Source organism: Anabrus simplex, chromosome 4, assembly GCF_040414725.1.
Source record: "Anabrus simplex isolate iqAnaSimp1 chromosome 4, ASM4041472v1, whole genome shotgun sequence".
NCBI classification, from domain to species: Eukaryota; Metazoa; Arthropoda; class Insecta; order Orthoptera; family Tettigoniidae; genus Anabrus; species Anabrus simplex.
Window position 1 is genome coordinate 157,977,723 of NC_090268.1, and position 23,858 is coordinate 158,001,580.

The 23,858-nt window shown below is 41.7% G+C and overlaps 1 protein-coding gene across 4 annotated transcripts in view; it reads left to right on the forward strand.

Moving 5' to 3' along the window:
* Positions 1 to 23,858, forward strand: part of Ca-beta (Ca2+-channel-protein-beta-subunit) — a 592,192-nt gene that overhangs the window by 86,045 nt on the left and 482,289 nt on the right. For 3 of the 4 annotated variants that reach the window (XR_010859801.2, XM_067145288.2, XM_067145290.2), the window contains exon 1: positions 18,909 to 19,372. The exons of the other annotated variant lie outside the window; for it this stretch is intronic. Coding sequence is in view for 2 of the 3 variants with exons in the window: in XM_067145288.2 (XP_067001389.2) it covers positions 19,286 to 19,372 (87 nt within the window). In the remaining variant the exon portion in view is untranslated. Of the gene's footprint in view, positions 1 to 18,908; positions 19,373 to 23,858 lie in introns of those variants that run through there. 4 annotated transcript variants of the gene reach the window in all.

A 23,858-nucleotide genomic window follows, 5' to 3' on the forward strand; every position in this document is an offset into this window, starting at 1 on the left:
TTCACACTCTTTACATGATTAAAAGATATCTGCCATTACCTTGCGCTGGTGGGCCTTCCGGATATGGACGAGGCAATCTCCACTGCCTCCTCTATGAACACACTCTAAACCTCTTGACTGGAGCGATCGAAAGACAATATGGCCCAAAAGGTCCCAGCTTTTATAGCAGAGAGGAAGGTTCCAGAATTCTCGGGGCCGAAGCCCTGGACACACCCACAAACACTATTGGTTGATTAAATAAATATCAAAAATTCTTGACTGGCTACAATTTAAAACAGGCGGGAAGAGAAGTGCTAGTAACCTTAGGACACGATAAACAAAAGACAAACAATTCAGTTATGGAAACCTGGACACAACAAGATTCCGAATTGTCCATTCTTTCACCAGAGGGAGCACATAAATCGACAGTAGAGACATCTGGCGATAAACGTTCAAACTTTTTCCAGTAGTGGTTTCACTGTTCGTATTACAGATGGCCTTTCAAAAGGCACTTCGTTTAAATGCACGGAGTTGGTTTACCTCTGGTACAATTATTATTAATATTATTATTTTATTATTTATTATGTTTATTGATTCGTTATGACAAACCAAGGAGCACGTTTGAAATTATTTAGTACAATGTTTCTTCTTTTCTTCCCAATACTTCTTCATTACCGAGCGAGTTGGCCGTGCAGTTAGGGTCGCGTAGCTGTGTGCTTACATTCGGGAGATGGTGAATTGGAATCCCACCGTCGGCAGCCCTGAAGATGGTTCTCCTTGGCTGTAGGTCTACCTTAATTAAGGCCACGGTCGCTACCTTCCCAATCCCCCTCTCGTATCCTTCCGTCGCCGAAAACCTTAGATGTGTTAGTGCGACGTTAAAACACTAGAAAATAGAATTTCTTCATTCGTTCATTGAATAACTTTCTACGTTCTTCTGTCCATCCTGTATATTTTCTTTAAAATTTCTCAGGAAATTTGTATTAGCTTACTAAGATTCTACATTTTGTTCTATCTTGAATGATTCCCTCGGTAATATCAATTTCTTCTGGAACTTCGTGCATTTCCACAAATCAATTGTTGTGGTTTGTCAGTGTCAGTTTTTATAAGTTTAGAAGTTTATCAACCGGTTGTTAGCCATTCTGCGTAGATGTCCGTAGAATTTTATTAGCCTTTTTCTAATAGTACTTGTAATTTTTCTCTGATCTATATTCCACTTTCGTATTTTGGTCCTAGAATATTTCTGATAACTTTTCTCTCTTCTTTTTCTATGTATTTTATTTGTGACTCGCCGCCAATTTTTAGGGTTTCGGATGCATAAGGTGTCTCTAGTTTGATGGCTGTGTTGTAGTGTCGTAATTTTTCTTTCTTTTCGATATAGATTTTGTTGTTGTATCTGTTGCAAATAATTTTGTAAGCTCTTTGCAGTTTGGCAGTTCTTTCTTTGCTTGCTTTTACTGTATGTTATTAATATTATTATTAATATTATTATTATTATTATTATTATTATTATTATTATTATTATTATTATTATTATTATTATTATTATTATTATTATTATTATTGGAAAAGGTTGGCTTACAGATACTCGGAATAGAGAAATAAAAATGCTAAGAAAAATTCCAGGTCGAAATGTAAAAAATGGAATGAAGGTACTTAAATCTAACAAAAAATTGTATCAAAGAACAGAAGGAGTAGTTGAATTGATGAGGAAGAGAAGATTACAGCTCTATAGACACTTTTTGAGGATGGACAGTAACAGACTAATGAAGAGAATTCTTAAATCCTTCAGGAAGACGAAGACAGAGCTGAAATTATTTCGAGATGTGAAGTTGGACTTGTCGAAGATAGGGGTTTCGGAAGATTAATTTATGGAGAGAAATCGATTTAGACAACTCAGCAAAACGTTCCGTGTTTTCCCGGAGACTGGGGAAACACTAGTGAGAAAAGGGAGGTCCTATACAGAGGAAAATAAGAAGGAAGTAGAAGAAGAATGAAAATATACTGGCAGAAAGTGAAGGCAGATAAGACTAAAAATACTACACAATTTGTCAGATGTGGTCCAAAGACGTCTCCAATTCTGCCTGGAAGGATGTATTCACCATTGCATGTTCTGGGTGGTTGGTAGTGTGTGTGTGTGTGTGTGTGTGTGTGTGTGTGTGTGTGTGTGTACCTAACAAAGGGAAATGTATTGAGGAAAACACAACCATCCAATCTTCGAGCCAGAAAATTAAGGAGAGCTGGCTAATATCGCCAACCCGGCAGGAAATCGAACCCGGGACCATCTACAATACTTACCGCTCATCCAAGGCGCCGTACCAAACTAAGAAGAATAAGAATAAGATCATGTATAATCTTCAGTGACTCTTTGTTATCATGGTTTCTCTTTGCAGCATGCAACCAAAACGCGGTTGAACCTAATTATAATACCTTCCCCGACATGACTGTGTTTGACGTAATAAGCTGGCAGCCTCCGGTTATTTGCCTATCCATTGAGGTGGGAAATACGCTATGCAGGCTTGACTAACATAAAGGGGAAGCTGGCCTGCACATTGACCGGTGACCAACCATCACTTGATGCTCCACCGACTACAGTGAATTCTGTAGGTTGCATAGGAAATCTGTGAGGCCGTTGAACTTCCATACTATTTCTGCTAACAAAATCTAATCCTAGATTTATCGTGAATGCGTATCTCTGATCTCAAATTCCAATTATATATATATTGATAGCTTTTTTCAACGGGGTCTGGTCTCGGAAGGGGCCTGGTGCAGGTCTTTCGAGTTGACGCCGTACAGGTGACCTGCACGTCTACAAGGATGGGGTCCTCCCTATGATGAATTCTGATGATGAAGACGACATACACACCCATAACCGAACCATCGGAAATAACCAATGAAGGTTAAAATCCCTGATCCGGCCGGAAATCGAATTCGGGAGTCCCAGAACCAAAGGCTAGCACGATGATCATTTAGCCGTGGAATATAACATTGATAGTTACGTCAAGCTGCATATATTCCCTTGAGTTGTACTCACTAGACCGAGTACCGTGTAAGGTTTTCGGAGCGGAAAATGCCACCTCTAACCATGAACTACTTTCTTCAGAATGAGTTCCACCTTCTTCTTTTCTTCTTCTTCTTCTTCTTCTTCTTCTTCTTCTGCCGTTTATCCCACACCTATGGGGTCGCGGGTGCGAACTGTATCGCACATGTGGATTTAGCTCCGTTTTACGGCACGATACCCTTCCTGACGCCGACACTATCTGGAGGGATGGAATCACTATTGCGTGTTTCTGTGGTGGTTGGTAGCGTGGTGTGTTGTATTAATTTGAGGAGGAGAGTGTTGGGACAAACACAAATGCCCAGTCCCCGAGACAGAATATTAAAATCCCCGACCTGGGACCTTCTGAACCGACGATCTCAACGCTGACCATGCAACCAACGTGTCAGATAGAATGAGTTCCAAGAAGAAAGAAAAATGTTATACTTCTATGCGATTGTTGATATTTCATTAATCAGCAAACATTAGTCACCACCGATTTGCATTTGGGTCTGTCACAAAGGTGGCAGATTACCTCAGTTGTCTACCTAGTCTTTTCTTAAATACACAGTTCAAAATAGATAGGGGGACATGTTTTTGAACGTATGCCATGCTCCAAAACAATACCTCACACCCAGGTATACTACCAAGTAAACCATTACCGTTGAAGTATACAAAAGAACATCGATGGATTCGCCTTCATTTTCAGAACACAAACGGAAATGTCCAAATAGGGGAGAAAATAAAATGATAACAGTCCTCCAGGGTGGATTTTATCACATTTGGAGAGCTTCAATATGGTGTATGCCCTCCACGAGCATTTATCACAGCTTGGCACCTACGTGGCATGTTCCGTATAAGTCGACGGAGGTCACGTTGCGGTATCAGGTCCCATTCTTCAATGAGAGCCTGCTCGAAGTCTTGGAGAATCTGTGGTGGAACAGGAGGCCCACGAACACTTCTATCAAGCCTATCCCACACATGCTTGGCGGGATTAAGATCGGGACTCACTGCTGGCCATTCCATCTTTTGAATGTCCAGTTCTCGCAAGACAGCTCTGGTGATGCGCGCTACATGAGCCCTGGCATTGTCGTGCATGAGTACGAATTCAGGGCAACACCGTATGCAGCAACCAAAACATGCTGTAGCAGTATCTGCTCGATGTACCCCGCAGCGGTAAGATTACCACGGACGACGACAAGATCCGTACGCCCATCAATACTGATGCCACCCCACACTTTCACAGAACCTTGTCGAATCGAACGCCTTCCTGGACAACATTTGGCATGTACTGCTCACCACGGCTCTCCATACACGTTAACGTCCATCTCTCTGTGTCAGGGGAAATCTGGACTCGTCTGTGAACAACACAGGTCTCCATTGGCGAATTGCCAGTTAACGTGGGGATGGACAAACAGAAGACGAGCTACGCGATGTTGCTGCGTTAAACGGGGCACTCAAACAGGACGTCTGGGTCGTAAGGACACATCTCTTAACCTGTTCCTTACTGTCTGGTCAGACACCGTGATTCCAGTCACCCCCATGACGTCTTGTTGCAGTTCTCTAGCAGTTCCTGAACGACGCCGCAACGCACAGATGGTCAGATATAGGTCATCCTGTGGGATTGTAATGCGTAGACTACCTTGTCCAACCCTCCTTGTGAACTGGCCTGTCTCATTGTAGTGATTCCACAAGCGTTGAATAACTGACAGAGAGACATTAATATCCACATACAGCAACACGACGAAAAGTCCATCCTTCCTGGATCAAAGTGACGGCCCTTGCGACTTGAATCTCGTTAAGATGTCTCATGGGATGTGCTGGTTTATGTACAACGTGCTCAAATGACCGCAGTAGTCCGTGTACCTCACAACGACATACGGACGCACCGCTATTCACTTTGTTTTGAGTGGTCACTTGACAGTCTAATGCATGGCTACGCCTACAGATGGAGTATAAATAGCTAAGGTCTCAAGGTATGCTGTACGACCACTGGAACCCCACATATCAAATTAATGTTCACATACCAGACGTTACAAAATATGTTCCCCTAATTATTTGAACTATGTAATTAGTTGGACGTAAAACCATTATTATTATTATTATTATTATTATTATTATTATTATTATTATTATTATTATTATTATTATTATTATTATTATTATTATTATTATTAAGACACGTTGATTTAGTGTCATTAAAGCTGCCAGGGTTTACAATTTGGACATTCTATTTTACTCAATAGAGGGTAGAGGACTAGAACCCTATTGTCGGGTAAACACCGAATATGCCACCAAATATCTAGTGCAGTAGAAATAGTGTAAGACGTGGAACTAATTGAAACAAATATGATTCTTGTTTTAAATGGTGCATAACACGCTTCCAATCTACATAGGGGTACTAAATGTGTACATCCGTACTGACCAGAAAAAGGCGCTTTTTGGCCATCACCTTGAAAAAAAATTCAAAGTAAGAGTAAATCATATTTCCGCCTCTGTGATGTCGTGGTTAGTGTGATTAGTTGCCACCCCCCGAGGCCCGGGTTCGATTCCCGGCTCTGCCACGAAATTTGAAAAGTGGTACGAGGACTGGAACGGGGTCCACTCAGCCTCGGGAGGTCAACTGATTAGAGGTGGATTCGATTCCCATTTCAGCCATCCTGGAAGTGGTTTTCCGTGGTTTCCTACTTCCCCTCCAGGCAAATGCCAGGATCGTACCTAACTTAAGGCCACGGCCGCTTCCTTCCCTCTTCCTTGTCTATCCCTTCCAATCTTCCCACCCCCCCAGCAAAGGCCCCTGTTCAGCATAGCAGGTGAGGCCGCCTGGACGAGGTACTGGTCTTCCTCCCCAGTTGTATCCCCCGACCCAGAGTCTGAAGCTCCAGGACACTGCCCTTGAGGCGGTAGAGGTGGGATCCCTCGCTGAGTCCGTGGGAAAAACCAACCCTGGAGGGTAAACAGATTAAGATATAAAGTAAGCATAAATCATATGTGGTATCAAATTACAGGGCATTTCATGGTGATAAAAGAATATGATATATAATTTTATTTTAAATAACATGTTTACAAAGATGAAATACGGGGAAAATCTTGAAAAAAAAGTATACCTGCAACATATAACCCTGAGCGTTCAGAAAATTTGGAATGCACTTCTTCCTTGAAAGTAACTACCCAGGTTTGTTTGTTTGTTTGTCAAGTTAGGAATACATTTTTTCTTGATGATCACAGGCGAATTTCATCAAAGACTACTGCTTTATGCGCGATATATGCTCAATATAGGGGCTGCCTGGCCGAGGCGGTAAAGGCGTGCTCGGTCCGCCCGGAAGGACGTGGGTTCGAATCCCCGTCAGGAAGTCGTGAAATTTAAGAAACGAGATTTCCACTTTCGGAGGTGCACATGGCCCTGAGGTTCACTCAGCCTACACCAAAAATGAGTACCAGGTTAATTCCTGGGGGCAAAGGCGGCCGGACGTAGAGCTAACCACTCTACCCCATCAAGTGCCGAGGTTACGGATAGTGGAAGCCTTTACCTTCCACCCCTCCAAGGGCCTTCATGGCCTGTACGGAGATGACTTTGCTTTGCTTTACTTTATATGCTCAATATAATTTATCTTTGGGTTTTGATACCCATGCTATCTACTTTTATTTTGCGGCTCAGGTCATAGTAATTATGCCAAATGCGCAAGAATGTGGGAACTAAACACAACGAATTCTGAACTCTAGAAATGCTGAAACGCGACCGAGCTCGATAGCTGCAGTCGCTTAAGTGCGGCCAGTATCCAGTATTCGGGAGATAGTAGGTTCGAATCCCACTGTCGGCAGCCCTGAAAATGGTTTTCAGTGCTTTCCCATTTTCGCACCAGGCAAATGCTGGGGTTGTACCTTAATTAAGGCCATGGCCGCTTCCTTCCCACTCCTAACCCTTCCCTGTCCCATCGCCGCCATAAGACCTATCTGTGTCGGTGCGACGTAAAGCAATTAGCACCAAAAAAAGCTAAATAAAGGCCATTTTACTGTACGAAGAAAGAACACGAAGTGGTCTGGTGTTTGGACCGATATGTAAATTGAGCAAACACTCATGAAATGCACTAAAAGTTGTTCTGGTATAACTCATGGAGGAGGAATGACTGGAAGTCAATGTGCAACTTAGATTTTGAGCAATTCTAAATGCGGTGAAGTTAAATGTTCAATGAGTTTGTTGACCAGTGTTTCACATGTTGGTAGGGAACAACATTCTGATATAACTGGTGCAAGAATGGCCACAGATTTCGAAGATATGAAAAATGTGATTGTTTATACATCGCAATCCATTTACTGTTTCTTCAAGTGATTTATGGAATATTTTTGACGGAATTAAGGATGGTGAAAACAATGTTACTGTACTGCTGGTGTCTCAGCCTGTTAATGCGTGAACAAAAAGTAAAGGTTGCAAGCGTCCTCTCTAATAGAACATTGCATGGCTTAAATGCCATGAACTTCAACTGGTTGTGTAGCAGACTGAGTTAAAATGTTTTAGGAGAATTATACAGCAGTAGGATTAAAATATCAGTACCATCAGCTAAGATAGTGACGTATTTCGAACTTCTTTGACGATTAACGTATCAGCATCACCTTCTGCATGAATGACGGAATGAATTCTTCCTTGAAAATAACTACCCAGCGTGTTTGTTTGTCGAGTTAGGAATAAATTTTGTTTTTCTTGATGATCACAGGTGAATTTCATCAAAGGCAACTGCTTTATGCGCGACCTATGCTCAGTATTATTTATATTTGGGTTTTGATACCCATCAAAAACTATTGTCACTTTTCCATACCTTCTATTGACATACAATTCGTGTTGCCTTATGACATCGCCAAATGTTGCAGAAGCAGACCATGGTAACTAGTGAAATAATGCAACTCCATCAAGAAGATAGGAAGCACTTTCCTCGGAATTTGACCGTGCATTTCATTGATATTCATGCTATCTAATGACTTTGCCAGTGATGTTTTATTAGTTTTCTCATTTTCTGTGTAACATTGTCAAATAATGAAGTTGGTGATTATCCAAGGAAATATAAGCAAGCATCCTCTGTATTAAAAGACGGGAATCGATCTGGCGAGTCTCGCCAGCAATAACAATCCTTTTATTTAATACTTTCATGATAACTACTTGATCTGATTTCATATTTAAAAAGTTTTCCGGTAAGTTTATCCTGGATATTTATTCCAATAATGTCAGCATTTTCTGCAGTAACTTTGTTTCGCTATCCGTAATTCCGTCAAAGATATTCGATAAATCACTTGAAGAAGCAGTAAATGGATTGTGATCTGCAAAAAAGTTGCATTATCTTTTTCACATCTTCAAAATCTCTCGCCATCCTAGCACCAGTTATATCAGAATGTTGTTCACTACCAATATATGAAACACTGGTCAGCAAACTCATTGCATTTAGAATGGCTCAAAATCCAAGTTGCACATTTGACTCCAGTCATTCCTCCTCCATGAGTTATACCAGAACGACTTTTAGTGCATTTCGTGAGTGTTTCTCATTGTACATATCGGACCAAACACCAGACCACTTCGTGTCCTTTCTTAGTGGGATGAAATGACCTTCATTCAGCATTTCTGGAGTTCTGGATTCATTTGTTTTAGTTCCCGCAATTTTGGAGTATATTCTTGCGCACTTGGCATAATTAATATGACCTGAACTCGCAAGAAAAAGTAGCATATGTTCAACCACCTGTAAGTGCATTTCAAAATTTACCGATCGCTCAGGTATACTTTTTCAAGATATTTCCCCTACTTCATCTCTGTAAACTTTACTTGCAAAGGAAGGACACAATGCAGCTAATGGTTTGATTCCAGTAGATGTTCAATATGCCACCTCCCCCCTCCTACTTTGATGCAGTTCACAACGGTGCAATAGTGACCTTTGGACTCTCTGTCTCCCACTTCCCCTCCCTTCCCTCCTCTGACGCACATCAATAGCCAGCGGCTGGATCTCCGACATAGCAAATGCGGGAAGTTCTTCAATTTGAATCACGTTCCCGGAAGTAACTAAGTAAATTTATTTTCTCGAAAAGAAATAATTTCTCCGCCAATCCGATTGCACCATCGTTCATAAGGTAACACGGAGAGCATTCGTTATTATTTTGTCGGTAAAGTTCTGAAACACCCTGTACTTTAAGTTTTTCAGTAACTTTGTTTCTTTTACAGATTCAATGTTCTTTATAAATGACTAGTATAACAGAGAAAATTATCATAAAAATATTTTTTCAAGATTTTTGAGAAAAGTGGTGAGGTCTATTTTTACGGAGTTTCATTTTTATTTTCCTCTTGGTCTGTAAATTTTTCTTTTAAGTTTTGCTATGACGTTATTGAAAACATATTTTAAAGCAGTTAAGTTTAATAAACAACAACAATTAAGAAAACCTTGTTTAACTTAATGGTAAATATCTGGGGTGTGACAAAACCGTATGATTCAAATTGAGGGTTAAAACATTGATCACTACTAAGACACACAACGATTCACTTTATTCACATCAATGAGAGAGCATTTTCTATTTTTAAGGCAGAACTAGTTGATTTTGTTTTCTCTCCATGTGCCGGGCTTGGACAATGGTGCACTTTTCATCATTCCCGTTATTGAGAAGAGAGACCCCATGAGAGTTCCAAGAGCAATATCAAACTACTGAATGTCCTTAGACCTGGCTTTCTTCAGAGCAGGCGAGCAAGGTGATATTGCCTGGTTACCATGGAAACGACTCCATAGCAACATATCCGCGTTGTCTTTATTCTCGGAAATACAGAGCACCTCTTTTGTGCGTCGAAAGTAAAGGGCGTGTGTTGTTGACCCGATATTGACTTGATAAACTACCTGGAAACAGAGTGGCGTCGCAAACAAACGTATTCCGTTAAATAAACAGTAGAAGATGGAATAATCAATTCGGGAATCTTTAAAATAGAATTTACAGTTTGTTTGTACATTATGAAAATGATAGCAGTCTTTCACTAACAAACCCTGTCCATGTCATCATAGTGACCACCAGTTCAACTCCTGTCTTGCTACAGCGTAAGTAGGCTATGTATGTATGTATGTATGTATGTATGTACGTATGTATGTATGTATGTATGTATGTATGTATGTATGTATGTACGTATGTATGATTCTTTCTTTCTTAATCTGCTTACCCTCCAGGGTTGGTTTTTCGCTCGGACTCAGCGAGGGATCCCACCTCTACCGCCTCAAGGGCAGTGTCCTGGAGCTTCAGACTCTGGGTCTGGGGATACAACCGGGGAGAATGACCAGTACCTCGCCAAGGCGGCCTCACCTGCTATTCTGAACAGGGTTCTTGGTGGGGGATGGGAAGATTGGAAGGGATAAACAAGGAAGAGGGAAGGAAGCGGCCGTGCCCTTACGTTAGGTATCATCCCGGCACTTGCCTGGAGGAGAAGTGCGAAACCTCGGAAAAACACTTCTAGGATGGCTGAGGTGGGAATCGAACCCATCTCTACTCAGTTGACCTCCCGAGGCTGAGTAGACCATGTTACAGCCCTCGTACCACTTTTCAAATTTCGTAGTAGAGCCTAGAATCGAACCCGGACCTCCGCGGGGTGGCAGCTAATCACACTAACCACTACACCACAGAGGCGGACATGTTTCATGGAGTATAATGCGAAAAGCGCAGGCAGAACATAGCTTTATGAAACTCGGCATACGTTTTTTCATACTATGACGTAATTGCCTTCTTCCCGTACTCAAAAGAGTACAGAAAATAGCACTGTATAGTACTGTAATTACTTTCGACACTGTTTCGCTACAAATCGTCTCCGATTGATTGAACTCCGGTCCACAGTAATGTAAACATGGATAGTCAGAGAGATTATGAATCAGAGAACACCTAACCTAACCTAACCTAACCTAACCTAACCTAACCTAACCTAACCTAACCTAACCTAACCTTGTTGAACTGTTTCCCCCCCGGATTGTAAGACAGTGGTTCTTTACTCATCTACACAAAAAAAGGCGTATCTGCATACCCAGCTCATGTAATCTACCTCCATCACCACGTTGTCCGGCTCCATGGCTAAATGATTAGCGTGCTGCCCCTTCGTCACAGGGGTCCCGTGTTCGATTCCCGAGAGGGTCGGAAATTTTAACCATAATTGGTTAATTCCGCTGGCACGGGGGCTGGGTGTATGTGTCGTCTTCAACATCATTTCATCCTCATCACGACGCGCAGTTCACTTACGGGCGTCAACACAAAAGACCTGCACCTGGCGAGCCGAACCTGTCCTCGGACACTTCCGGCACTAAAAGCCATTCGTCATTTCATTTTTCATCAACACGTGTATAGGTTAGTCCATTTTCTACAGATAAATATCGCGTATATCACAGTATATCATAAAGTATATCATAAGTTCGTATTACCTTCGCTAATCCAGGACCAGAGGACCATGTTTACAACTCTGGTAGCTTAGTGGACTGTTCGTTACATCAAATAACACTAACCAAATAAGAGCCTCCGTGGCTCAGGCGGCAGCGCCTGGGCCTCTCTCCACTGTGTTCCGTGGTTCAAATCCCGCTCACTCCATGTGAGATTTGTGTTGGACAAAACCGAGGCGGGACAGGTTTTTCCTCCGGGTACTCCGGTTTGCCATGTCATCTTTCGTTCCAGCAACATTCTCCAATAATATTTCATTTCATCTGTCAGTCATTAATCATTGCCCCAGAGGAGTGCGACAGGCTTCGGCAGCCGGCACAATTCCTATCCTCGCCGTTACATGGGGGCTTCATTCATTCCATTCCTGACCCAGTTGAATGACTGGAAACAAGCTGAGGATTACTAACACACTCCATGTCACCACATATCTTTCTTAGCAACGTACTCCCAACAAAACAAAAATCCACAATTCCACCCCTTCAGGCAAGTAACTTAATGCTGAAAACATCCCAGGGATATGAGCGACGATTTTTAGGTAAATAAAAAATAACCAAATATGAGAATTTATTCTTTATTTATTCCCAAAAAACGACAATCCTTTTCTTAATCATCGTTATCCCGTCGATTAGATTAGCAGTTTGCCATTTCCTACCATTACGGGCGCTAATGTGAGTCAATGTATTGTTTCACTGAAGCACCACTACAAGCGCTAATGTGAGTCAATGCAGAACATTCGGCGTGGGCATTAAAACATCAAAATGCGCCTGAGGATATTTGTTTGTTTGTTTGTTTGTTTCTTAATCCGTTTAACCCGAGGATCGGTTTTCCCTCAGACTCAGTGAGGGATCCCACCTCTAGCGTCTCAAGGGCAATGTCCTGGAACGTGAGACTTTGGGTCGTGGGATACAACTGTGAAGGAGGACCAGTACCTCACCCAGGCGGCCTCACCTGCTATGTGGGGGATGAGAAGATTTTAAGGGATAGATAAGGAACAGGGAAGGAAGCGGCCATGGCTTTAAGTTAGATTCCACCCCGGTATTTGTCTGGAGGAGACGTGGTAAACCACGGAAAACTACTTCCGGGATGGCTGAGGTGTGAATCGAATCCGCCGCTACTCATTTGACCTCCCGAGGTTGAGTGGACCCCGTTCCAGCCCTCGTACCACTTTTCAAATTTCGTGGCAGCGCCGGGAATCGAACCCGGGCCTCCAGGGGTGGCAGCTAATCGTGCTAACCACTACACCACAGAGGCGAACACTTCGAATTTGATTTTTAATATTTGATGTCAATGCAGCTTTTTAATAAATAAACTGACAAGCCCCTCAACGAAGAACTTCGATGACATGGACATATTTAGAGTCACCGTGGGGTTAGTGGTGGCTGTAGTGATTGTCGTTTTAAGGTGCATAACCGCGTGATAATCTGCCCCATATTTTTTGTTGCTATTTGCTTTACGTCGCTCCGACACAGATAGGTCCGATGGCGACGATGGGATTGGGAAGGCCTAGGAGTGGGAAGGAAGTGGCCGTGTCCTTAATTAAGATTCAGCCGCAGCATTTGCCTGGTGTGAAAATGGGAAACCACGGAAAACCATCTTCAGGGCTGCCGACAGTGGGATTCGAACCCACTATCTGCCGGATGCAAGCTCACAGCTGCGCGACTCTAACCGCACGGTCAACTCGCCCGGTACTCTGCCCCATGTAATCAAGAACATACGATGACTCTTGAAATGTGTAAAAAGAACACCTGAAGGAACGAGCACTCCAAGAACGAAAATAAAACTATTCCTAAAGGAGACGTTGTTGGAGAGTGGGGGTGGGGGGAAGGGGAGGTCAGTCGCCATTCAGTCACCCTTGATCTGTATTTAGAGTTGTCACCCAGCTGGCAAATTCCCTGTCAGGCCATTCCCTTAATACTTCCATTTTTTTCAGTTTGCTTTACATCGCTCCGACACAGATAACTCTTATGCCGACGATGGGATAGGAAAGGGCTAGGAGTGGCAAGAAAGCCACCGTGGCCTTAAATAAGGTAAAGCCGTTGCATTTGCCTGGTGTGAAAATAGGAAACCACGGGAAACCATCTTCAAGGCTGCCGACAGTGTGGTTCAAACCCACTCTCTCCTGAATCCAAGCTCACAGCTGCGCACCCTTAACCGCACGGCCAAATCACTCGGTCTTCATGAGAGTAATGCACTAGCTACTCTAATAAATGTCAAAATAATTTGAAGTTATTCTCTTTCTTAATATTTTCCCCCCCGTTAAATATGGTGCAATTTAGGGCAAGCATGTTAAAACGTTAGACTAATTTGTTCGTGCTTGGTGGCAACCCTGCCTGCTTATCACTGCCTTTTACAAAAGGTAATAAATTGATCTGCGCTTATTTAAACGTAATTTTCTTTTAACAGTATACTTTTCCACACTCTCTATAATTGAATCGAAAAGGCCGCTGAAACGTTCAGTACCTACTCAAACTTTCAGAGAAACCGATTTGTGTATATTTTGATATTAAATAACACTTCCTGTAATAACATCGTAGTCTAACCTGTACAGGCGGTTTCTTTTGCGATAACCAAGCTCGATAGCTGCAGTCGCTTAAGTGCGGCCAGTATCCAGTAATCGGGAGATAGTGGGTTCGAACCCCACTGTCGGCAACCCTGAAGATGGTTTTCCGTGGTTTCCCATTTTCACACCAGGCAAATGCTGGGGCTGTACCCTAATTAATGCCACGACCGCTTCCTTCCCATCCCTAGGGCCTTTCCTGTCCCATCGTCGCAATAAGACATATCTGTGTCGGTGCGACGTAAAGCAAATAGAAAATATATATATCTTTTCCGATACAACCATCGCTTACATCATCTTTATTATCTTCATCGCCCATAGAAAGGCCATCGGAATTTTCTACAGCGTTCGTCACCATAGGCCATCTGTATCGGTGCGACATAAAGAAACTTGTAAAAAAATATATATATCTACATTTATTGGAGAAAGAACACATGCTTTACAAGTGAAGTGACTTACATTTTCAGACGTAAAACAAAAAAATAAACGTGCACAGTGCAATATTTCATTAATTCCTGCACAGCTCCGTATTTCCGTTTTTCTCTCAGATCTTTAAAACATTCCAGAGCGCCATGCACCCGTTCATCTTGTCCCAGTCAGCTGAGTAAGAATGGCTGAGTCCACTACGTCTTCGTCAGGTGTGTGTTTGAGTCCTCAGTCCATAGAACTGGTCTGATGCTGCTCTTCATGCCACCCTATCCTGTGGTAACCTTTTCACTTCTACGTAACTATTGCATCCTACATCTGCACTAATCTGTTTGTCATATTCATACCTTGGTCTACCCCTACCGATCTTACCACCTACACTTCCTTCAAAAACCAACTGAACAAGTCCTGGGTGTCTTAAGATGTGTCCTATCATTCTATCTCTTCTTCTCGTCAAATTTCGCTAAATCGATCTCCTCTCACCAATTCGATTCAGTATCTCTTCATACGTGATTCGATCTATCCATCTCACCTTCAACATTCTTCTGTAACACCACATTTCAAAAGCTTCTATTCTCTTTCTTTCTGAGCCATTTATCGTCCATGTTTCACTTCGTCAGGTAAGGATTCGTATTTGTGGAGCTGGATGAAATAACGACTTACCTTCAAAAACATGGTTCTGAGATATTGAGGTTCATTCTTTTCAAACTTTTTAAACCAATTTCATGCAATATTAGTGGTGATGATATTTATGTTGAATATGTCAAAAATATCAAACAAAACCGCATATTCTGTGCGTTATAGTCTAAATTAAACATATTTCTTAATCCGTTATTGGAATAACTGGTTAGAGGGCTGCGATCTTAAAATGCAGACCGCGCTTTCTATGGAAGAGGTATTGAATTAATATGTTTTAAGTAGACCACCAGAGCACGCAGAATATTATTTGTACAATAGTCGGAAAATTTCTCTAACGTGCCTAAACCGTTATTTCATCCAGATCCTCAATTATAACTTTATGAAAAACCGCAGGAATCTACGCACTTCGTAATCGTCGAGGTTGGAACATCCTGCCACGGTGATGTTATCCTCCAAACAGCATCACTGACAATTGTTTACCAAATCTGATTCAAGGGATCCTTCACCTATATGGGCAATCGCAGATCGAAGTTCGCGCTCACTGTAATCTGGCTTAAATACTTAGATGATGCCTTGATACAAGGGCTGCAGTTTACAGGTTGTGTTTGACGTCAAAAACTGAGTTCCACTTTCTTCAGTTGCAGTTGAGTGACATGACAAATGTCTTGACTACTCATTATCTTTTAAAAATGTGTGAGCAATTCTTCAAAAATTGGTCTTGTCATCAAGTCTTCCTTATTCGTACCCCACGTGAGATCACCTATCATTGTAAAATCTATGTTATAAAAGCACCTTGATGAATAGATTTGTCAGTCATTAACGATGCTCATTTTTTTACCTACACGATACAGGCAGATAGACTTTACTTCAGTTTTAGAGACATACTGTATGCAGTAGTTTTATCTCTGGAATATTTTTACAGTCAAACCAAGAAAATACCTAGTCGTTGGTCGGAAAGAGAGTCATTCCTTAAATAGAGGTACAAAATATATTGTCGTTATGGGGTTTAAAATCGATTCCTGAAGAAATCGGTCGGCAATAGAGGTCGTCTTTACGGAGTTTTCACTGTACATTTATTTTGTCGATTAGCTGTCGACAGGCCAAGTCTCGGTGTGTTGTCTGGAGACCCAAGCTAGTCTAAAAAAGATTTAAAACGTGGTATGAGCTATGGAATGGAGTGTACTCAGCCTTGTGAGGAAGATTATGATAATAATGTTGTTGGCTTTTACGTCCCACTAAATACTTTTTACGGTTTTCGGAGACGCCGTGATGCCGAAATTTTAGCCCCACAGGAATTATTTTACGTATCAGTAAATCTACAGACAAGAGGCTGAGGTATTAGAGCACCTTCAAATACCACCGGTCTGAGCCAGGATAGAACCTGCCAAGCTGGTGTCCGAAGGTCAGCTGCTCTAGCGCCCGAGCTACTCAGCCCGGCTGAGTGCACCCGCTAGCTGCGGCTACATAATAAAGAAATGCCAGAATCAGTTAGAGAACACTTGAGCGCCAACCCTCGCTCCCAAGTTGAGAGACCAAGAGAGCTGCCTGTAATTGAGAACAGATATGGAAAATCAAATCTGCTGGCTCCACATTAAACGTTGATAAAATTAAATTGATTAAAATTAAATAATCTACTGTCTAATTAAACAAAAGGGATATCATGGCTTAAAATACTATCTTAGCAGGTAATTACGCCTCGATTAGTGTTTATTAACACAGGAATTGTTTTGATTCTCACACTAATTTTAGAGTAGACAGCGTTGAACTGGAGCCACTTGAAAATGAAGGGAACACACCTTGATTTTTCCATTTAGGAGGCTAATGGCTGAAGTCGTACTACCAAAGGGAAATTAAAACGTAGTGTAACTATTTTTTAAATGTTCAATATCGATACTGCTTAAATACAATTATTATTATTATTATTATTATTATTATTATTATTATTATTATTATTATTATTATTATTATTATTATTATTATGATTTTATTTCGGCTACCGATGGACCACGTAAGGGTATCTTCCTATTTTTGTCTCCTTTTTTTTTATTTTCGGTATCTCCAGCGAGGGATTACACCTCTATCGTATGAAGGGCAGTGTCCTGGAGCGTGATGCTTTGGGTCGTGGATACAATTGGGGTTGAGGACCAGTACCTCGCGCAGGCGGCCACGCCTGCTATGCTAAAAAGGGGCCTTGTGGGGGATGAAAAGATTGGAAGGAATAGATAAGGAAGAGGGAAGGAAGTGGCCGTGACCTTAAGTTAGGTACCATCCCGGCATTTGCTTGGAAGAGGAGTGGGGAACCACGGAAAATAACTTTCAGGATGGCTGAGATGGGAATCGAACCCTCTCTACTCGGATGAGCTTCCGACGCTGAGTAAACCCCGTTCCAGTCCTTGTACCACTTTTCAAATTTCGCGGCAAAGCCGGGAATCGAAATCGGACCTCCCGGAGTGGCAGCTAATCACACTAACCACTACACCACAGATTTCATCCTTGCACAGTGTTCTTCTTTCATCCGTCCAGACAGTCACACTCTTTCGGTCCTTTTCTAGAAAACCCCTGAACTTCCCAATCTTATTGCGAAGTGTAAGAGAGGGCCGTTAACCCTTACTTCACCACATATACAGGCATAAATAAATAAATAAATAAATAAATAAATAAATAAATAAATAAATAAATAAATAAATAAATAAATAAATAAATAAATAAATAAATAAATAAATAAATACATACATAAATAAATAAATAAATTAGTCTGCTTCTGTGGTGTAGTGGTTAGTATGATTTTCTGCCATCCCCGGAGGCCCGGGTTCGATTCCCCGCGATGCCACGAAATTTGAAAAAGTGGTACGAGGGCTGGAACAGGGTCCACTTAGCCTCCGGAGGTCAACTGAGTAAAGATGGGTTCGATTCCATCCTCAGCCATCTTGGAAGTGGTTTTCCGAGGTTTCCCACTTCTCCTCCAAGCATATGCCTAAATCGTAGTTAACGTAAAGCCACGGACACTTCCCTCCCTCTCCCTTGTCTATCTTTTCCAATCTCCTCATCCCTCACAATGCCCCTGCTCAGCATAGCAGGTGAGGTCACTTGGGTGAGGTACTGGTCCTCCATCCCAGTTGTATCCGCTGACCCAAAGTCTCACGCTGCAGGACACTGCACTTGAGGTGGTAGGGGTGGGATCCCTCGCTAAGTCCGAGGGAAAAGCCAACCCTGGAGGGTAAATGGATTTAGAAATAAATCAATAAATAAATAAAGGGAAGTCTGTCTAAGATTTATGTTTTCGTAACCCTCATTTCTGATAAATACTTTTTTCACTCCAATTAACCAACTAATTTGTTTATTATTATTATTATTATTATTATTATTATTATTATTATTTGACAAGTCAACAACTATACTACTGTATACAGACCCACTTAGACAAACAGTCCTAATCCGGCCGCTCTCATATATATAGGCCCATAGTGTGCCTCGCGGGTTCAATGAACTTAACCATTTCGTGTGAGCTTTCCCGGCCGAAATGTTTTACCCTAGTCCACATGTCGTCAATGACAGAGACAGGTTAAACATCAGAGGAAGAAGCGAACAAACAAGCAAACAAACAAACAAAATAAGGATATTGCTTGAAGGACTCATGCTTGATTCTTAGATATTCTCCCCCACTTGCCCCCCCCCCCACTTGAAGTAACTGTAGAACAACAGACACACCCCCACCAAAGGAGCAAAATGGACGCGGTTGTCTCTACGAAAATTTCAATCGATAAGGACGCCTGCGCAGTGAGCATCGAAAACACAGCAGTTGGGCAAGAGGATATAGCAGCATAGACAGTGTCAGCAGCTGAATCGTGTACGGGCTGCGCGGGGTGAAAACACAATACACCACCTTGTTTCTACCAGCTGGTCTCCTCCTCCTTGCAATCTGCACCACTGCGCGTAGGTGAAGTGAATCTGTTTATCAAGTGTGACTGACAGTTCGGTCTACCGCGTCGTCGAATAGAGCAACATTCAGTGTTTATGAGTGTGACGAGTTATGGTGTTTAGATAAGTGCGTAAGAAACGCACTTGTTTTCTGTTTTAAGTTTCGTCGTAAAATGTTCCTCAGTTGCGCCACATCATCGGTTTGCTACAATATCATCATCGTCATCATCATCACTTCCGACGTTTACGTCCGGTATTATTCTTCTTGTTAGTTCCGAAATTTGTCAAAAACGGCCGAATACATGGTGCAGAAACGGGATTCGGGGACATGTCGAAATATGATAGGATATAACCAATACAGCCAAGGGTATAATAAACTCTTTACCCAGGTAGGTGTGTGTGAATGTGCGTTTATGTGAGTGCATTTTCTTCTTCAGATCAGTGCTCTTAGAATTGTTTTGCACGACAAAGTTGGATGTTTCGGTAAGTCGTCTTTTTTTTTTTATGTGGGCTGAAACACTGAACGCTTAATGTAAAAATATTGCACTGTATGCTTCAGATTTGCATGTCTCAGCGTAAAATAAGGGAAGTGAATTATCTTCAAACTGAACCAATTCTTATTAATATTGATTATTACTACCCAGTGCTTAAGAATTTTAAAGTGAAGTTAAAGATACACCAGGAACTTGCCATTAATGTTGTTTTTGTTTGCGTTATCAGTTCATAGACTGGTTTGATGCAGCCCTCCATGTCACCCTATTCTGTGCTAATGTTTTCATTTCAACTTAATTACTACATCCTACATCTGTTCTAATTTGCTTGCCATATTCATACCTTGGTCTACCGCTACTGTTCTTAGCGCCTACACTTCCCTCAAAGACAAACTAAACAAGTCCTGGGTGTCGTAAGATATGTCCTATAATTGTGCCTCTTCTTCTCGTCAAATTTAATGGAATTAGATAAAATTCAATATTTCTATGTTAAATCAAAATATTGTTTATAGTGATCACTGTAGTAAAATTGTAAGTTTACAGATTACACTTTGGAATAATTGAGCCGGTGTGAGCCAAAATCACTTACTTGCTATTTCTTCATTTCCTTTGCATTAGATTTCTCTAAATATGTGTTTATTATTTTTAATATACTGTTATTTGATTAGAGCGACAGGAATGTGTAATAATAAGTAATAAATACATTATTAATTTAGTTATAATCAGTATTAAAGTTTCTACTCAAAATTTCATATTTTATACAATATTATCCTTAAGGTTCCTAAAAATTTAGGAATTTGCATTCAAAGTGGCACTTAGAATCAATTCTAACTGGTATTTTCCGTGTTTACTCCGTTGCGTGCATGAAGTGTGGTCACTGCTACAAGCACGTACGTGATGTTCAGGAGGCCATGCAGCTGGTACTTCATGTGGAGGCCATGCTTGTTATGACGAATGCCGGATCATGGCCGCCATTGTTGTTTACTGCATGTGGTTGTAAATTAAGCTGTAATTTCCGCAGTAAATAATTACACCGTATTTCCTGTACACTATAATTGAAACACCCCCACCCATCTACTCTCGCTAAATGATGTGCCATGAAGTCATCATTAACGGTATATTGCACTTTATTGATTTTATAAACATGTAAGTAATACAGATCCGAATGACAACGGTAGTTTGTGATTTTATTTACGACCGCCACACTTGACTAGACAGTGTAGGCATCATTTCTATTTACGTTGTTGATTGTTAAAAATAAAATGTGTTGAAACATGGTTGCTAGGCCCAGACTTCCGGCGAGAGACACCGAGCTCGATAGCTGCAGTCGCTTAAGTGCGTCCAGTATTCAGTATTCGGAAGATAGTGAGTTCGAACCCCACTGTCGGCAGCCCTGAAGATGGTTTTCCGTGGTTTCCCATTTTCACACCAGGCAAATGCTGGAGCTGTCCCTTAATTAAGGCCACGACCGCTTCTTTCCCGTCGTCGAATAGAGCAACATTCAGTGTTTATGAGTGTGACGAGTTATGGTGTTTAGATAAGTGCGTTTCTTACGCAATCCCATCGTCGCCCTAAGACCTATCTGTGTCGGTGCGACGCAAAAAAAACTTGTAAAATAAAACCTTCCGGAGAGAATAATATCGGGCAGTAAGAGGTTGAGATGATAAATGACCAATAATAATAATAATAATAATAGACAAGCATCGCATGAGAATTTAAAGCTAATGCTAAAAATCCTCACAGTAAATGATGGTATAATATTCCTCTTCTGATCTTAAAATGTATTCATATGTAATGTGCTTGGCTTTATTTTTATACGCCGAATTCATGTTGTTAATTTCTTTCCGGTAGGGGAGCATATATTATTTGTGTACAATACAACCTGGTCAAATAGTGTTCAAACTGAGTAATTCAGTCCACCCTAGGAATTCAGCTCATGTGATGGATTTCATGAATTTCTGGTAATGTGTGCCCTTTAGGTGACCTAACGCTGGAACAGAACTTTAAAAGATGCTTCAGGGTATTTATGGCAATCGCATTTCATGGATAAACAGTTTTCGGTTTCTTTATTTTACTATTATCATCATCATCATCATCATCATCATCATCATCATCATCATCATCATGTTAATTGAAATATTATTCCAAGTATTTCTCATCCTTATTTCTTGACAAGGACTATTCAAGAGGAAGTCAGAATAACGAAAGTGGACCATTGCATTGTATGATTCTGACTAGTCCGGCCACGCGGTGTAGGGGGCAACGCGTCCGCCTGTCACGCAGCGGCCCCAGGGTTCAATTCTCGGCTGGGCCAGGGGTTTTTAATAGTAAATGATTAATATACCTGGCCTAGGGACTGGGTGTTTGTGTCGTCCTTAATCTTCCTTTCCTCACATTCAACACTCTACACTTCCTCCATTCAAATTACATTCATATCACATGGTGCAAGTAGAGGCTGAAGATCTCTATAGATGGACGTACCAAACAAATAGCATTAAAAATGATTCTGACTGAAAATGAAAATCCACAGCCTGTTTCCAGTCATTCGACCGGGTCAGGAATGGAATGAATGAAGCCCCATCTAGTGGCGAGGATAGGTATTGTGCCGGCTGCTGAAATCTGTCGCGCTCGTCTGGGGCAATGATAAATGACGGACAGATGGATTAAAATTGTAATGGAGAGTGTTGCTGGAATCTTTCTTTATTCGTGTCAGAAGTATCAACTTTACTTACAGATATTTAACAAAAACCAACAAGATATCTACATTCCTACTATACAAATATACAAGTCTATTATACAATCACAGATAGAGCAACAATATTCGAGAGCTAGATGATGCTTGCCCAGTATTGGGCGACGTCAATAGCGTTGGGGGTGGCTGCAATCAAGTCTTTCATAGTGCACATTGAAGGGCATAAAACACACTGACATAGATGTTGGATCGTCTGCTGTTCTCCGCAATCACAAAGTGATGAATCACTTGAGAAGCCCCACTTCCGCAAGTTTACTTTGGTTCTGCCGACTTCTGTACGGAGTCTGTTAAGGGCTTTCCATACTGCCCACTTCTCCTGGTGTCCACATGGAAGACTTTCCTTCGGCTCTATCCAGTTGAAAAGGTGGTGGATTCTTTCTTTCCACATTGTGACTCTAGCATTCTCTGCTTTCCCCTCAAGGTTAACTGATGTGCGGAGAAAACTTTTCCTAGATTTTAGCCTCTGTGTGGCTGGGTGGTATCCATAGAGAGGATGTGCTTCTGAAGAAGATGCCTGGAGCCTTTCTTTGTTAGCTGCTACCTCCCTACGAATCTCACCGGGAGCAATACCAGCTAAAAGTGGGACCTTCTCAATGGGTGTAGGTTTCAGACATCCAGTAATGATCCTGCAGCTTTCGTTTAAAGCGATGTCGACCTGCTTCGTATGAGCTGACCTGTACCAAACCGGGGAGGCATATTCTCCTGCAGAATAGCATAGAGCTAGAGCTGATGTTCTGATCGTTTGTGGTTGTGTTCCCCAGCTTGTTCCTGATAACTTTCGTAGAATGTTGTTTCTGGCAGCTATCTTTTGTTTCAGGTTTTGGCAATGTTTCTTATATGTTAATGTGCGATCCAGCATAACTCCCAGATACTTTGGTGTAAAGCAGTGTTCCAGTAAGTTCCCCTTCCATAGTACTTTGAGTTTCTGAGAGGCCTGCGCATGCCGCAGATGGAACGCACAAATTTGAGTCTTAGCTGGATTTGGTTTGAGTTGGTTTTTCTCATAATAGGTACCTAGCTCTTCTAATGCAGCAGTTAAAGAGATCTCCGCTTCATCAAAGGTATCAGTTTGAGTAGTAAGTGCAAGGTCATCGGCATAGATAAAGCTTTTAGTATTTTCTGGTAATGGCTGGTCATGAGTGTAGATGTTGAAAAGAATAGGAGCCAGTACACTGCCTTGAGGTAGTCCATTCCTTTGATTCCTCCATCTGCTTCGGCGTCCTTGGAATTCGACAAAAAAGCGACGATTTTCCAGGAGAGTAGCTATCATCTTGGTTACCTTGATGTCTGTAATCATTCTATAAAGTTTGTGTAATAATATCCTGTGATTTACTGTATCGTAGGCGGCTGAGAGGTCCACAAAAGCCACACCAGTAATCTTCTTCATTTCAAACCCGTCCTCGATGTGCTGGGTTAGATGTAAAACCTGTGCTGTGCAACTCTTTCCTGGGCGGAAGCCACATTGCTGAGGGATTAGGACTTGGTCTACTACTCCCATTAAGCGATTGAGCAACATTCTTTCCATTATTTTGTATAGGTGGCAGAGTAAGGAGATTGGTCTGAAATTTTTGGGCTTCGAAGGTTCCTTTCCAGGTTTCAGAAATGCGATCACCTTGGATTTTCTCCATATTT